Source organism: Saccostrea echinata, unplaced genomic scaffold, assembly GCF_033153115.1.
Source record: "Saccostrea echinata isolate AGI-Se365-2 ecotype Australia unplaced genomic scaffold, CSIRO_AGI_Sech_v1 ptg000022l, whole genome shotgun sequence".
Lineage (NCBI taxonomy): Eukaryota > Metazoa > Mollusca > Bivalvia > Ostreida > Ostreidae > Saccostrea > Saccostrea echinata.
The window spans coordinates 13,544,623-13,562,851 of NW_026889771.1; the positions used below are offsets into that span (position 1 = coordinate 13,544,623).

The following is an 18,229-nucleotide window of genomic DNA, read 5'->3' on the forward strand; positions in this document are numbered from 1 at the left end:
GTATTTACATAATAACAGTTATTTACAGTTTCACAAAGCATTTCCGGGTAGAGTCTTTAAAATACACCTCTTCATTCTCATCAGAAATACGAGAGGTAATGTGCATGAGCATTGAGCTCACTTCATGATATCTCCCACTCCCCTAAAAGTATAATGGAAAGTCCATTTTTTGCTATGGGAAAGCCCAAATATGTGTCCAATCAAAAGGGTAAATAAGATGTGCACAATGACACTGTGTAATTAAGATTCTGGGAGAGTCTCATCAAATTTTATTCAGTGAAACAGGAGGAGTTGCAGTATCCCCAAAGCATAACAGATGGATGGATGTACATCCCCATAATAACTGGCAAACGTAAATCTTTGAGAATTTATTGTAAATTTGAAATTACTTTCATTTATTTCATAAATAGCATAACCTTAACTATAATTCAATAACAATGTTGCAATAATAAATATTTACATAAGTAATATATATACATGTACACATCTGCCATGTAATTAAGACTCTAGAAAATGCCTATTGCAAAGTAACTAATAATTAAAAATATAGACTAGAAAACACACATCTGTACAAAAGTAATGCTGTATATTTCAGCAATGAAAAGTTGCTTTAGTGGTGCTAATAACTTTAGAGGTCACACTGCTCACTTGAGTAAACATGGTCTTGCTGTTTTTCTTCACTCTTTTTCCCCTTCTTCATTCATATGAAAATCTTTTTACCATGTATTCTTGCCCCACCCCAAGGGGTCATAACCTAACTTGAATCCACACAACATGTGATGCTTCAATTTTTTTGAAAGGTTTTTGTTCCCTTTGTTCGTGCATTTTATGAATTTGATCATTGATTTCAGCCCCATCCTAGCCCCTGCAGGGTTAACAATTAACAAGAAGAAAAAAAATTGAATTCACACAACTTGGGAATGTTTGCATTTTAATTTGATTTAGTTTAGCCCTGGAAATGATTTATATTAAAATTTGAATCTGCACTATATAAAAAAATTTTAAGTTTTGACTTTTCTGGCCTCTTGTTTCTTAGGAATAAGATTTTGAAATGAAGTCATCAAATTTACACATTTTTTCAATTATCTCCCCTTGAAAGAGGGCATGGCCCTTCAATAGAACTTGAATTCCCTTCACCAAAGAAGGCATTGTGCCAAGTTTTGTTGAAATTGGCCAAGTGGTTATAGAGAAGAAGTTGAAAATGTGAAAAGTTAATAATGACGACAACCATACACAACAATAGACAAATTTTGTTCAGAAAAGCTTACCCAAGCTTTGGCTCAGAAGAGCTAAAAAGCAAATCAGATTCCAACAAAGTTTGTCCAACTACGATTGAAGTATTGAAAAAATATGCACATCAAAAACAAATAAAATTGGCTTCTCTCTAAGACTTTTTACTGTATATGTGAAAATTTTACTCATTGGGGTAAATTGATCCAAATAATAAACCTTTTGCATAAATATTCCACTGCATATAAATGCCTTCCGACATAATTTATTCAGTATTAACAATACATTATCCTGTTATCACAGAATAAGCCCACCATGGTTTATACTACTTATATGTGTATTCAACACTCATAAACATCCACATTAACAGTAATACATTTCTCACTCTTCAATAATAAACACTGAACAAGTTCATCTAAAAAAAAAATTTCTTCCTTTTTGACCCTAAGAGAAGGAGAATTCACCTATCATAACACTATTCAAATTAATACTGCAAAATCTTCTTTGTAATGACAAACATTTGGAGGAGAGTTCAAATCAGATCACTCGAGATGGATGACAAAAACTTGATTCATTCATGCTATTGTGCTCATTTACCAGGGCACTTAAATCTACTTGCTTCATTATAAGCTGTATACTTGTATATACAAATTATTACATCCATATATTACTATAAAGAGCATATTGTATATAAATTTAAAGTAATAGAAAATTGGAAATTCAAATTTTTAACTGCTACATGTATGTACAATGCCATTTTCACAGCTTTTTCTCATAATAATATTGACAAAATTCTTAATAAATAAAAATGAGTACCCAGAGATTTCCCCATTAATCAGTCACTGAAGCATAGAAAGAACACAGAGAAAAAAAAAACCTAAGCTGCCTTGCATCATAAAATACTCTAAAACATCATGCAATATGTTGCAAATGATTTAAATATATGTAATAATACTTCTTGTAGCATTTACTTGTACTCTTTTTACTTTCACAGCTTTTGAAAATTTTGCCATTTTAACTTTAATATAAGTAACCATTTTCTTTCACTATTTACAGTTTGAAATTCCTTTTTCCCTAGTAGTGGTTCCCTTAGTCACACGATGACAAAATTAATGATTTTTTCCATCTTTATGGAAACTTGCTAATTAATGTTACAGAGTTGCAAGCAGTACGAAGTCATTCTTTTTGTTGAGTTCATATTATTTCTAATAATATATGTATGTAATAAAATTTAAAAAAAAAAAAAAAAAGACTTCACAAAAATCTTCTAAAACAAGTGAATAAGCAATGCCAGTAAACAAATGAATACAAATTCTATAAACAATTTCAAGATAGGAATGAAGGGAATTGAAAAGTTTCTGAGAGTCCCATCAATCAATGGAAAACTTAATTACACTCATTTTCAAAGGCTGTTTCTCCACTGATATTGAGAAACAGGAAAATTAAACTACATGTTCAATATTTTTGTTGCATTTAGAGTTCTAGTATCATACTTTTTCTCATAAGCATACAAAAAATAATCTTCATAGAAGTCTACTGGCAATGGGAAGACAAATACATTTGCATGTTTTAGCAAACACTGATAAAATAACAATCTTTGATCTTTAATACATCTAAATACTTTGCTATCTACATGTATCTACTACTGAATTAAATTCACTTACATATAGAGGAATGTGACCTAGATTCAATGCATATTATTTTTGATAGTTATATGTGCACTATACATTTCACATGGATATGAGGATCTAATATGAGTATTAAAGCCTGAAGTCTGAACTGTCACAGTTCACTTCTTCTAGGAATGATTTAAGTAAACTGACCATGCTATATTTCTTTTCTTCTTTCAAGTCACTAAACTAAATGTCCTTCCCTTTCAAGTGAATAAATCTTGGAAGTTGCAAGTTGAAATGTGATGAAAATATATACTTTACACAACAGACAAAAAATCTTAATTAAACGAACCATTTGACCTAAAATATATCAGATCTTGTTCTTTTTTTCCTTGGGTAAGTTTTTCCTTTTCTTTTGTTATCAAATGCTACTAAAGAGATCCATTCTAAAATATTGGTAATAAAAAATCTTCTCTTGATTTTGAGACTTGAAATAAGGGCTTTCATTGGGTTGCAATTATTTCTTCTCCAAGACCACAGAAGTAAGTCTGACAGATTTTTTAATGTGTCATGGTTCTTTGGGTTTCATCCGTGGCAGAAAACTCCAGTCCATCATAGAGAAGTGCTCCTCATGTTCATCCATTAAACTCTTTATCATATCATCACACCTGCAAGAATTTATATCAATACCGTTGAACTTCACTTATCTCGAACACTGATATTTCAAATACCAGGGATATTTCAAAGTGATTAACAGTCCTAGCCATGTTTTCTTAATATTTTTTTTTACATGTTATCTTGAATCCTTGGATATCTTGAAATTTAATTTTGGTCCAGTGGAGTTCAAGATAATAAGGTTTGACTATATTGATAGAGGCTTTAACGCTGAGTCCAGAAAAAGTGCTGCATGATTTTTTACAAAAAGAATACAGATTAGTAATTGACAAATAATTCTCGCGGTATTGAAGCATTTACATAATAACGGTACCAGTACTTTATACACGTACATTGAAAGTCAACATTTTTTTTGGGGGGGGGGGGATTTATTTATTTTATCGACTGTGTCTGAAGAAAGATGGTTTCTCAATCTTGAGACAAGAATTCCATCTTGTTTTCACTCTTCTATCGCATTTATCTATTTGAATGTCATTTTATTATTCGATTGTCGGTCCATTCGACTGATTGTCGAAGAGTCAACTATTCGTTGACATCCCTAAATATTATAAAATATGTCATTGTCATTGAATTTTTTGCTATGAAGAATGTTTTTGTGACTGAATTTTAAGAATTTTCATGTAAGTTCAATTCATTAAACTAAATTTATTTTTTCATAAAAATAGATATTTAAAATTGTAAACAAAACAGCAATGCAACTGTGTCCAGGCTCCTTTAAAATATATTAGCATGATGTTAAAAGGAAAATCTGTATTCAAGCTCATCAGCGATAGTTCATGAGATACTTTGTATAGTTCATATTGAGATGTTGAATACCAAGGAAACATATATGTCGAAGAGAGTCAACCTTATTACATAATTTAATTTGAACACTGTTATTTCAAACACTCACATTTTTCTGACAGTTTGGCCATATATTATACCTTAATACTGAGTAAATGCTTACATTTGTACAGTTTCTCTATTTTCATCACGAGCCTTCATGGAGTCAAGAGATGCCCCTCCATACATAGAAATCAACATGCTGGCATGGCCACTGCTCTTGTCTTGGTGGTTCAATCCATTCTCAGTCTGTCAGAAGTAATATTACCGGTACATTTATGTTTCATGAATAAATTTAAATGTGAAGACAGAAAACTATAAGAATCTTTTAAAACACTCTTGACTTGGTTTCCAGAGAAAATACAAGAAGGAATTCATTTGCTTATATCATTGGTACTATCATCGAACACATATACTCTTCATAGTATATAATCACAGTATTCTGGAAAAGAGTTGTCCAAAAATAGTGATATTTGTTCTCATAAGTGAGGCAACACTGCTTTTACATATAAAACAGCTACATTTTTGTATCTGCAAGGTTTAATAAAACTAAGTGATTGTTTTCTTTTTTAATGCACTTGACTGAAAATAAGATAAAACAAAGCATTTTTTCATCCACAGTAAATCTCAGTAGGAGAAATAAATAATTAAACATACCGCTAATCTGACAAGACTCCAGATATCAGACTGTCTCTGTTTCTGTGATTGTAACAGTTTGTCTGTGGCATCTGTGATCTGTTTACAGCACTGCTGAATGCTGGGTAATAACTGGAACAGTTCATATTTACAGGCACATATTTTTCTGTAAATAAAAAAACAAAACTTTAAAATAATCATATAGCAATACAGAGCAGACCTGGAGCTGTCCTAATGGGACTTCATACCCAACATGGGGAGCACAAAAATCAAGCAGATTTCAAAATCTGTATAAAAGATTGAGGCAGCCTTAAATTCATCATACATGTATTTGAGTATAACTGGTTTTACATTTATAGAAATACATTTTGTACAATCTTTGTGTCAAGTTTATTAATAAGCTTATACAATCTCTGTTTAATATAAATGTTGTTATGACAGCCAACAAAAACTTTACACTTCAGAACCTTAAATTGTGACCTAGTCCAAATACTGTGGAATCTGATCATTGTTCGTGGGGGACATTCATGGATATTTTAGTGGGTCATCCTTATGCAAGAATTTATATCCCCACAAACTATAACCTTGTCATTGTACAAGTTCAATAAATCTTCTGACATGTATATATACAAGTTACTCATGAAATTATGTTTCCACAAACAAGTAAAATTTTAGTTACCCATTGATACTGCCCCCCCCCCCCCCCCCCATTAAAATGATTCCATAGTAACCATCATTCAGGGTCAGTGCACATTCTCTGATCAAAAGCAATTCTACGCAAATATAAGCTTTACTATTCCTGCATTTAAGACTTTCTGCTTTAAAAACAAGGAATTGATTTGGAATCCCCTGACCTTGATTTGTCTAAATGTTCTTGGTTTAGGTTCAGGATATATTCCCTGACCATGTTCCAAACACTCAATGCCTTACAAAAATCACATGGGTAAAAAATTTCAGCATATGAAAAAAGAGTGGTATTTTCTATTTTTTGAATGTGTACGTATCTACAACACCTTGAGTGTAATGTTAGTAAAATAATGGACAGGTTGTGGACACAAAACAAGTCAAATCAACCTAAGAGAAGTGACCAACGGAATTGGATCTCAGTGTCTAATGGGTACAAAAATGCCCACTTGACATTTAAACTTCATTGAAATAATGCATCTCATAGTTACCCTAGATGTGTATAGAGGTCCTGTAAACTCTGATCACGATTGAGGATACATTTCAGCACTAGCTGCACCATAGGCTTGTGGTCCTTGAACTGCTCACGTCCACCTACATGTATGTGTAAATGAAAGTTTATTTCACAGAATGAAGTCTTTTTATATTTCTGATTCAATTGCTGTCATGTATTGTTTATATTTTTATCAAAATGAAAACAATTTTTTTTCTTGCAGTCAAAATGATATGACATATGTCTCTTCATGTGTGTGATTATAGTTTTTTATAATTTTTGTAACCAACCTTTGCCAGCTTGTCTTAACTCTTGGTATAAGTCACTGGATTTCTTAGATCTATAATATTTATCAAAGTGATTAACATGATATTAAATATTTGTCAAAGTGATATTAAACAAGATAAACATTAAGTAAGAATTAGAATATTATAAAACATGCTTCTGCAAACTGATCATGATAATCTGTATCACTAACACTCTAAAGGTATCATAAAAGCAAAAAAGTCAAAGTAACATGTGGAAATGTTTGCAGAGGGGAAATTTTTGTGAATTCTGTGATTAGTAAAGTATCGCAAAATTTATGGACACCCCAACGGTTTCATATAAGGTACCATACTAAACAACAAAGCAACATATTTTGTAAATTCCTGAACTTCTGAAAAATAAGCCCCATGCGAATGCTTTATTCCATGGAAATCGCAAAGTTTTACCCTATAAAAATATCCATGTTTACAGTATATCAAAGACTGATTCCCTCCATCCAAAATATCTTACTGTGTGTAACTAAACTTGACTCTTTGCTCTTTAAAAGCACAAATTTTTTGAACATCATGGGTATCTGACGATGTCTTTAAAATGTGTTTTTACTTTATCAAAATTTGCTTTGGATACACAAATGATTAAATGTCCAAGTTTATTAAATAACAATTTTGTTTTATATATACTACATTTAGTTAAAGATCTGACCAAGAAGAGTGCTGAAGTATGCCTCATCAAACACTTCATTTTTAGTTCAATGGTCTACAGTCCTGCTCCAGTACATGTACAAGTGATAATGACTGATGATGCAATCTTAGTAATTTCAAATCAAGTAAAATAAATTTTTATGTAAAGAGTCGACAAAATATGGTACAAATAACCAAGTACTTAGTCAATATAGTGACTTTCAAACAATTGAACTTTGAATAATAAAAATTAAGAAACTTCATTGTGTTTCGTTTTTTTATAGCCTATATTACAATTTATTAACTTACAAAGTTTCAAGACTTTCCAACACTTCATGTTGTTTGGTTCGGGCAAATGGACTTTTCTGTAATTCCAAGATCTTGGTCTGCAATGCTAGAGACTGCTGGTGTAGTTTGTCAACATTGTGTTTCTGAAAGAATTGGTCAGTACATTATTCACAAATTAAGATTAAACAAGCTAGAAAAAAAAAAAAACCTGTAAACAAAAAGAAAAGAGAAAGAAAACAAAAGCACACCAAAAAACAAACAAATAAACAAACGAAAAAGAGTATAAAAGTTAGGGGTGGCATTATTACCAGGTCTCTGTACATTTCAATCTCCTCCCCAGTTTTCTTCCATTTGGCAACAACTTTTTCTGCCACTGTAAAGAGAAACACTCAATAAATCTAAGTGTTTTGCACATCTATCCAAACATTTTGACTTACCAGTGGTTTTAATGGGTAAATCCTCGATTTTAAAATTATCATTATATGTCTTCAAAGTAACGAGAAAGAGAGGGTGTTTTCTATTCATCAAATTCATTTTAATGTGAACAAAACTTACTAATTCCTTGTTCCCCACTCTGAATGTCATACAAATCTAAGTCATGCTGCAAACTGAAAAGAAACAATTTCAAGAACCATTTAAATAATCAATGACTTTTGAAGAACTTTCAAGCATGAAAAAATACCTTTGGAAGTACACTCACCACTCCTTGAAGTAGTCAATTTTGGACATTAGTTGTTCATAACTACTGACCATGTTCTTCTCCAGTTTTGAAAAACTGTTATTTGTTCTCAGTAAGCTGAACCTAAATACACAGAAAAAAGCAACACAAAATAAGTGAAGTCTTTATTCTTTAAATAAACAAAGCAATAAATGATTGGGTCATTACCCTAAGCATTCCAATTTGTGGTTTCATGACTTTTATAGATATCTTTAATGCTAATCTGTCCTCTCTTAGGGTCTCCCTTTTTTGCCTCTTTATATCATAACATTCTGCTTTATTTCAACTTTGAGTTATTTCCCTTTAACCACATTTGGTGATACTTACATAGCTGCCCTTTGACCTTGGTTCAGTCTTCTGAAATCCAACACCTGTTGACCACAAAAATATACACATTCTGCCCATGCTCTCTTTTGCTCCTGTACAATTATAGGGGGATATTTTGATAAAAGTATAAGTATTTTGATACAAATAAAAGTAACAAGATTGAATTTTTCTTGAACAAAAATAGCGTACATCCACTGGTAACAACCATTACACTGAAGTTTGACACACACCACATGCATGTGTAAATTAATTCATTTAAATGATCTACTATCAGTAATTTTTTAAGTAAAGTATATGAGGCAAACAATGAAATTTTCATTAAATATTGTTAAAATACCACCTAGAATATACACCTGATATGGAAGTACTGTTGTGTGCTCCTTAAAAATTCCCTGTACATTAGTAGGCAGAGGTTTATTTCTTCTACTGCCTTCACCTCCCTGATTCTCTCCCTTGATAAACAGAAACACCACCCAGTCTTCCTCTGCCTGTTTTATAGCAAAAATTATTTCTTCATTAAAAATCTACTTGTATTTCAACATCATTCACATGAAAAATAAAAGAAAATCAAAGAACATACAGGGGCTGTCCAGCACTGATGAGCACCAAGGTTTGGGTCAGGTGATGCTCCACCAGCCAATAGAATGTCTTGATCCTGAACTTTGACCCCTGTTTCATCTTCAATTTGTTGCTGTAGAGCTTGCATAGAGAAGTTTTCCACCAGTGGATAGGAAAGGAGTTGGTTATTTGGCACAAATAAGATATGGACAATCTACAATATCAAATTAAAGAGACTAATTTATATATCGATCTGCATATACAGTCCTTGCATTTGTCCTTTTTTCTTTTCTTGGTTTATTTTCAGGATTTTATCTTTATTGATCAAACTCACTATCACTCATCAAATGGAAATTAAAAAAAGAAGTTTTAATTCAAAGACAGAATTTATCTATAGAAAAATATGACTATAACGGAACTCGATCCAAAAACATCAAAAAGGATTGAAAAATCAAGTTTAAGACTAGAATTCATAACAAAGTCAGGACCATATAGACTCACTCAAGCAATATATTCCTTAATAATATATAATGTTTATTATAATTATGTGTATCTATATTTATCAAAAATATTTCAAATTTATCTTCTTCTTTTCACAATGTGACTTACTCAATGTCAGCATTTAGATTCTGAAATTACATGTACATGAAACCATAAAGAACCCTATATGATCATGAAGATAGATGGGTTAAAATTTGGTATTTTTTCTTGAATAATGAATGAATACTTGATTGGAAAGGCAGACAATTAACCCATATTACTAAAATTTGATCGATTTGACAACCCTAATGAAAACAAATATACTTGCATTTCTGTACTGCTAATCCCTAATTCAATTCCATAAATATGCCTCTAGATTACCTTGACATTCAGCACTGTGTTCAAGACTTTAAAACACTGTGGTCTTCCTTCAACGAGTCCCCCTCCACGAGATTTAGCATCCCATCTCAGCATGAGACTCAACCACTGTTCAAAGTATGCTTGCATACTCCTAAAAAAAAATATTTGCTATTAATGACAGAAGTTCATATGGCACAGTTTTCTAAATGTTAACTTGTAACCATCATAGTTTGCAGTCAATAGTGTGCCAATGTATGATCAACATCACATATATACATGTACCTACCGGTAAGTTCATTACTATGAATCTAAAAACATGGTAATCATTTTTTCATGATTGTGTCGAATATTCTCTCAATTAAAATTGTGCTAATTTTTTATTTAGAAAAATAGATGCATTTTAACAATACAGCATTAATGACAAAACTGTGTAGAAATTAAATATAGAATGTACCTGCACAGATGTGTTGGGGTAACAATTTTCTTAGAGGATTTCACTTCTCCATCTGAGTTATAATATACAGTGATGTCATCCGGTGATTTCTGGCGCACCTCTTCATGCCTAGAAAATAAATATTAAACTAGTACCACATTTAATACACATTATTGTATATGTAAGGCCTACAATAAATTTCTTTTGTCAGTATACACAAAATTTTCCATGCTTTATGATTTATCCAACAAACTGGCAAGGATACAGAAACCACACATGTATGATAGATGAAAATCACAAAACCATTGGCAATTCTTCTTTTTTTTAACCCTCTTTCAGAATAATAATAATATATTACATTAAGCATAAATTGACATAAAAGGAGGAAGGGCTTCTATGACATACTGTGTTAATTATGAACTTGATACAGAATTACATGAACTATACAGCAGGTTAAAAACTCTATTGGAAAAGATTGAGATTTTCTCAATTTGCATCAAAGTGAAGTAGTCTGAATTTGTGGAAAGATAAAACTATACAAAAACCTTTTTAGTGTCACACTAGTATTTTGTTCCCATAAAATAATAGACAGTACATATTGTGTCCGATTCTGAATTGCACTGAATATGACAAAATGCCAATCCCAATTTAAAGTTAAAACATTGTGTTCAGATATATTTGTCTGGATTTTCTTTCTTTCACTTGTTTGTTTTCCTCTTTTTAGTAAGTATGTTTGAAATATTTATAAGGCTGTACTCAAGTTATTTATTCCAAATATTTTAGTCACATGTTCACCCTAGCGTATTGAAATCATGTGACGCTTTTCAAAACATCCTTTGACACATGTTAGTGTATAGATATGTTCTGAGTGAGATAAACAGTAGTACTTACTACAGTATACATCAAATCTTTACTTTGTAAGTGTCTCAATTAAAGAAAATGACTGACTGTTACGCACAGATGAAATTAAACGATGCATGATTTTAGGTACATGTAATTACAGTTGAACTACGGTATCTCAAATACTGATATCTCAAATACCATGGATATGCTACAGTGATTTGGAAGTCCCAATCACTTATACTTCAAGTATTTTAACCTCGATATTTTGAAGTTTTTTCTCAGTCCCATCGAGTTCGAGATAACGAGGTTTGACTGTATACTGTATATCACACCTCTACTGGCTAGGCAGAATTAAACGTTATTTGTAGAGTTTTATTTATCAATTAAGCTCCAAAAACTGCCAAAGTCACATCACAGTGATTGATCAGTACACTTCATAATTACGGAGATGGTCTATAACTTCACTATAACAATAGTTTTTTTATTGTTTGGGAAACACAGATAGACTTTACAAATCTATTTACGGAAAAAAATATCATAATTTTTTAATTTATCATTATCAATTTAAAAAAAAAATGACCACTGTATTTTGAATTAGCAGATTTTTTAATTATGTGGATATAGCGAATATTAACTCCTCGAGTACAGTTCTTCCTGAAACAAAGTTGAAAGAGGCCACAGTCCATGAGTCTGTGTATGCTTGCATTTGTACATCACTAATAGTAATGATGTGGAATAAATTCAAAAGATTACCATGATCGACTTTTTAATGATGGTGATCAATGGGATGTGTATAAAGTACCACTATGCCTTAACCTATCAGCCTCATATTTGCCAGATTTAAAGAACACAGATTGATCTGTCAGATCAGCAGGACTGTGGTACCAATTTCATGTAATTTTTCCAGATCCAGTATCTTGTTGGACTGCCAAATGTGACAAGCTTGACTAACAATTTGGCAGATGAAACTAGCCATTTGACAGTTTGAATTTAGTTTGCAACAAATGGAATTTATCAACTGAGAGGTAGGGCTTGATATGTGAAGAGCACAATTTACCATTTGAGAGGTATGACTAAGCATAACCATATTAATGGTGAAGCTCATTTTATGTGACAAGAGGAACTAACCAAGTGTGTGACAGGACAGACTTACAACAGATGGGTAGAACATACCATGTGACAGGTGGAGCTTGAGGCAAGAATGGTCGGAATCCCGTAATACACTCAAACACCAGTGTACCCAACGACCAGTAGTCCACAGTGCATGTGTACTTCTGACTGGCAAATAGCTCAGGGGCCTGGTAAAGGGGAATACTTTGTTATTTGCAGACCATTGCTTACATGTGCACTGTGCAAGGTGCTAGTTAAATCTGAGTAAATTTGAAACACTGTTAATTCTCATTCAGACAATTTTACATTTTTGTTTACTTACAAGATACTGCATAGTTCCAACAAATGATGTGCACATACTGTTTTGGTCCAATTCTTTGGCATAACCTAAGTCTATGACTTTATATACAATCTGAAATGGCACATACATAAGTCTACGCTTTTTACTAAAGTCATTTTCAATATTTCTTTTCAAATGTCAGGTGTATACATAATCAATTTCATCAAAAGACAGAGTTTATCATGTACTAAAATCTAAACAAATATTTTAACAAAATTAACATTTCATTTTAACAAATTTTCTTAGGAAGATGGTTAACATCAAATCAATTTCAAAGATATAAGCGATAAAGTTGAACTTCAATATTTCAAACATCGATACTCGACTACCATGCAAAGTCCAAGTGAGTTGGAAGTCTCAATCACTTTTTCTTTATGTATTTTAACCTCAATATGTTGAACTAAGGACATCTTGAAGTTTGTTTTCTTGATCCCATGAAATGCGAGATAACAAGAATTGACTGTATTCATATTTTTCCAACACAGAAAAGTATGGAAACAACAGTCAAGAGTAACAAAGTCCTACCCTTTCTTCTGTGGGGTGTAATACGATATTCTCAGGCTTTAAATCTCTGTGTATAATTCTTTTGCTGTGCAGGTATTCCACTGCTGATGCCACGTCTTTGACAAGACATCGGATGTCATACTGCTTCAGACCTACACCGTTTACTGGCTTGTTCAAAACCTACAAACAAATGAGACTCAATGGTCAAAGTTAAAACTACTTCAAATAATTAGAGACAGTTTGTACTGGTTATCATACAAATGAATGATAATATTCAACAGAATTTTCTGTTTTCTAAGACATATGAAACGGAAATTTCCACAGTTCTGTTATCCTTTACCTTTTACCTTGCCATGTTTTCTCTGAGAATGGATGTCTACAGTTCCGTTAAAGGTAGAATATTTATAGAACAAGATGTGTTTGTGAAACACTGATGCCCCCGTATGGCAGCTTATGGCGAAGGTTAAAGTTTCTCAAATGCAAGTCAAAATCCAGGCCAAAAGATAAAAAATGTTAAATTTGAAAGCCCTAGCACCAACCATTCAAAAGTTATGGCCAAGGTTAAAGTTTTTCAAAAGTAGGTCAAACTCCTACGTCAAGGTCAAAGGGTCAAAGTGGTTGGTATCCAAAGAGAGGTCTTGTCACAAGAATTACATATGTGAAGAATGAAAGCCCTAGCACCAACCATTCAAAAATTATGGCCAAGGTTAAAGTTTTTCAAAAGTAGGTCAAATTCCTATGTCAAGGTCAAAGGCAGGGGTCTAGAATTTTTTTTGAAATTCACTTGCCCACGGGCAAGTAATGACTGGGAATCCACTTGCCCAGCTTCAAAATTCACTTGCCCCCAAAAAGATAGAGAAAATCATCTAGTTTTACTGATTTATTTTTTTTATTTATTATTTTTTTTTTTTTGGAAAACATATCAGAAAATCATTGAATTTTGCTGATCTGTTTATTTGAAAACGTATCATTAAGTAACCCAAAACAGAACTCGAAAACTAAAATTTAGAAAAATATAAACAAATCTATTTTGTTATTTTTTTATTGTGAGGTTTTAATGTATATGCCACTTAAAAGCAGTTATTATGTACTTGTTTATTATTTTGTTAAAATATTTATTGATTTAATCACATATTGACAAAACATTGTTTCCAAAACATCGTTTCTGTTTTTAAAGCCATTCCGTAATTTTGAGATCTTTCCGGATTGGTTCCGATATTATACAAGTATGTGGACTTCCTATGATATTGGAGATTACTGATTAAATAAACGAAATGTAGCAGACTTGTGCAGATTCTAATACAATGTAATTGAATGTTTATTGTTTTTGAATTCTTTTCATAAACTCGAAAAGTTTTACTGGCTCAACTGAAATTTATTACTTTCCCATTGAGTAAGTTTATCCTGAAAACTATCTTTCCCGAGATGACATTTCACTTGCCCCGGGCAACGGGAAAGCGTAATTCTAGACCCCTGAAAGGGTCAAAGTGGTTGGTATTCAAAGGAAGGTGATGTCACAAGGATTACATATGTGAAGTATGAAAGCCCTAGCATCAACAACTACTAGGTCAAGGTCAAAGGGTCAAAGTGGTTGGTATCCAAAGGAAGGTCTTGTCACAAGGATTACATATGTGAAGTATGAAAGCCCTAGCATCAAACATTCAAAAGTTATGGCCAAGGTTAAAGTTTTTCAAAAGTAGGTCAAACTCCTAGGTCAAGGTCAAAGGGTCAAAGAGGTTGATATCCAGAGGAAGGTCTTGTCACAAGGAATACACATGTGAAGTTTGAAACCCCAAGCACCAACTGTTCAAAAGTTATGGCCAAGGTTAAAGTTTTTCAAAAGTAGGTCAAACTCCTAGGTCAAGGTCAAAAGGTAAAAGTTGTTGGTATCCAAAGGAAGGCCTTGTAACAAAGAATACACATGTGAAGTTTGAAACCCCAAGCACCACTTGTTCAAAAGTTATGGCCAAGGTTAAAGTTTTTCAAAAGTAGGTCAAACTCCAAGGTCAAAAGGTAAAAGTTGTTGGTATCCAAAGGAAGGCCTTGTAACATAGAATACACATGTGAAGTTTGAAACCCCAAGCACCAACTGTTCAGAAGTTATGGCCAAGGTTAAAGTCTCATAAAATTTTGCAAAAGTGGGTCAAACTCCAAGGTCAAGGTCAAAAGGTCAAATATGATGGTACCCAAAGAAAGGTCTTGTCACAAGGAATACACATGTGAAATATGAAAGTCATAGCTCCAACCAATCAAAAGTTCTGGGCAAGGTTAAAGTTGACAACAGACAGACAGACAAACAGACAAACAGATAAACAGACAAACAGACAGAAAGGACAAAAACAATATACCCCCTGGATCTTTCGATCCGGGGGCATAAAAACAATGAATTAGACAAGTGGTATCAATGCTAATAGCCAGTGAAAAATTTAATTCAACATAGTGAAACTTAATACCAATGACCTTATTTTAAATTTCAAAGAAATTCAAGTAACTTAATAAAGTAAATCTATCGATACCTTCCTCAAATCTCCCCCTGAGCAGTATTCCATGGCTAGAAGTGGTAGCTCCCCCACACTGACATTTAATTCAGATGGAACCTCTTTGCCTGCTATGACATTCGGGTGGTTCAGTCGCCTCATGATGTCCACCTCAAGGGTCCAGCGGTCCTTGTGTTTCCGGCTCATTTCACTCTGTATCCGACATTTCTTCAGGGCTATGTACTCTGCATTACTCTATCAAATGTTCACATTGATTTATAATATACATATCATGATTAATAAATTCTACTTCACAAACTTACAGTAATATAATTTTTGCGGGAATGGCTAACCTCATGTTTCCACAGAACAACTTGACCAAAGCCACCTGAGCCCAGTACCTTCTCCTCCACCCATTCTCCTTTCTTCAATGGCTGACTGCTAGCCATTTTCACCTGAAGTGAAATTCATGTTTATACACAATTATTGAAGAATTTTTCAATGTGAACATTCAGGTCATTCTGTGCACGTTATTGACAAGGATTAAAACTATCGATTGATGAAGGATTATTTGGTTTAGAAAGGTGTGACATTCAATGAACTGACCTCGGGGCAATTAATATGACCATGACCAGAGATTTATCAGCCTATTTTGGGAAACGCCATTTTGGGGAATTGGGAAAAAATTATCGGCTATTTGATGAAATTGGGAAAAATTAAAAATGTTGCTTAAAACATGTATTCAGGTGTAATTAATAACATGAACTCTAATTTGGGCAATTAAACAGACAATTAAATATGATCCAACTTCAGCGTACAAGTTCAATTATGAATAATACACTAATAAAAGTAAAATTGACTTTAATGAGTATAAAGTATTTAAACAACTTGGGTAGTATATGTGTCTATGAGATTCCAATTTAGGTCATTATAGAATCTGTTTCTGGAGATTATAAACCTCCTGCAAAAGATTATACTAAGTACACATTTTCTTTAAGTCATCTTTTAATATTAATTAATGCATTGAAAATATATTTTTCTATCTGAAATAATACCTTTAGTCCTTACCATTCACTCGTAGATCAATTGAGTAGGTGAAAATAACTAAAATAAATCTTATATAATTACACAATATCAGCATTTCCAGAAAAACTGAGGAAATTCGGATTAAAAGTTGGCGATGTTTTTAGTGTTTTTAAACATGCGTTATGACTGTAACATTCCTAAATGAGTTTAATAGATGAAAATTACAGACAATCTGACAATTTTACTTTTGTGTTTTTCCAAGATAATTAAAAATAAAAGCATTGTTCACCAATTGTGAAAAAATACTGCCAAATTGGGAAAAACTGAACTCATTTTCAATTGGGAATGGGGCCGAATTTCGGCCCCTGAGAAAGTATTGATAAATCCCTGATGACTGAGGACTACCAAACATTTGTCAATTTATCTGCCTAACCAATGATGATGAGTAAGTATATAGGCATGTCATTGCAATGTCAGTTGTTTTCGTTTAGTGTTCACAGGGACGTATATACTAATGTAAGTATATAGGTCCCTGGTGTCCAGGCTAATAAGATTAATGAATAATGATAAAATTCAAAAAGTAGGTCCAACAGTCCAATAGTTTTAAAGTCCAGAATTTTATATGAAATGGTTGTGCCATCTTCTCCAGTCCCTAGCCTGTCAAAGTTTGAGCCAGTTAGTGCAAAATTTAAAATTTATTTATCCCTACAATAAATTTCAGATAATCTTGATCATCAGTTGATGAGCCTCTTTCATTTCCAATCAGACAATACTTCTTTGTAAATCAGTAATCAATGTAAAGGGGGTTATCCATGGACATTCACATTCAACATATTCAAATTCTTTTTTATTTTAGCTCACCAGAAAGACCCAACAAGTTGCAATTGCACAGATACAGTATAAAACCAATGGAATTAATATTTCTATAATAAAAAAAATGACGCCACATGTGCACAGTGCAAAGTGCCAAAAATATTCAGATAAGACAAATCCCTAGTACCATATAGCAAGATCAACTATAAATGACACCTTAGATTCAGCTAATGCCAAGAAAAATACAGAATTTGAGAAAGGCAGTGAGGGACGTGAAAATGTTTACCAAAAACTAGGTCAATGATGACTCATGTCATACGAAGATACCATCCAAAATCTGTGAGTGACAGCCCCTGAAAACTTTTGAAACCATTCAACTTTTCCTATTACATGCAATCATTCATTCATGGTTTCTTCGTAGTACTGTTTCTTGGAATGCATAACACTTCATCAGTTCGTAGTGTAACTTCGCAAACTATGTCACTTCGGGAATACTCTGGCAACATCCGGTGAAAATTCAGGTCATGCTAATTAATGTCAAACATAGAAAAGAAAGCTTGAACTATCTGTTTTCATTAAAATAAATAATAAAATTAAAAAAAATGAAAATTTATATGATTTCTACTTTAGATTTATATTAATACTTAGAACTAGAGTATAGATTTATCCTTTTTATTTCATTCATATAAAGTGCGCAAACTTTAACATTTTAAACAAGTGAGGATTTATGTTATATCAGGGACATGTACATGGGTACATCCCTGATTAGGCCTAAAGAAGAAAGTCATCTGATTTCTAGATCAAGAAACTCTCTGCTTAAATTTTTCCTCGCATCAAAATATAATCAAATGT

General features: G+C 32.5%; 1 protein-coding gene across 1 annotated transcript; it reads right to left on the minus strand.

Moving 5' to 3' along the window:
* Window positions 1–353: 353 nt before the first annotated feature.
* Window positions 354–17,809, minus strand: LOC133190455 (inhibitor of nuclear factor kappa-B kinase subunit alpha-like). The gene is made up of 20 exons (XM_061326103.1): window positions 17,664–17,809; window positions 15,892–15,993; window positions 15,578–15,793; window positions 13,083–13,241; window positions 12,540–12,629; window positions 12,281–12,405; window positions 10,286–10,393; window positions 9,853–9,982; window positions 9,014–9,205; window positions 8,787–8,921; window positions 8,434–8,525; window positions 8,089–8,190; window positions 7,944–7,996; window positions 7,697–7,761; window positions 7,410–7,531; window positions 6,444–6,493; window positions 6,152–6,254; window positions 4,998–5,142; window positions 4,465–4,589; window positions 354–3,511 (listed from the first exon to the last, which is right to left on the minus strand). The coding sequence occupies exons 2-20, from the start codon at window positions 15,985–15,987 to the stop codon at window positions 3,412–3,414; spliced, it is 2,208 nt and encodes a 735-aa protein (XP_061182087.1). The 5' UTR covers window positions 15,988–15,993; window positions 17,664–17,809; the 3' UTR covers window positions 354–3,411.
* Window positions 17,810–18,229: the final 420 nt, after the last annotated feature.

Excerpts from the sequence above, each read along its gene's own strand:
- LOC133190455 (XM_061326103.1), bottom strand. The coding sequence starts at position 15,987 with ATGGCTAGCAGTCAGCCATTGAAGAAAGGAGAATGGGTGGAGGAGAAG. Across the intron at positions 10,394-12,280 it reads CAAGCTCCACCTGTCACATG|GCATGAAGAGGTGCGCCAGA; the intron begins GTATGTTCTACC and ends TTTATTTTCTAG. Across the intron at positions 9,983-10,285 it reads ACCCCAACACATCTGTGCAG|GAGTATGCAAGCATACTTTG; the intron begins GTACATTCTATA and ends ATTTTTTTTTAG.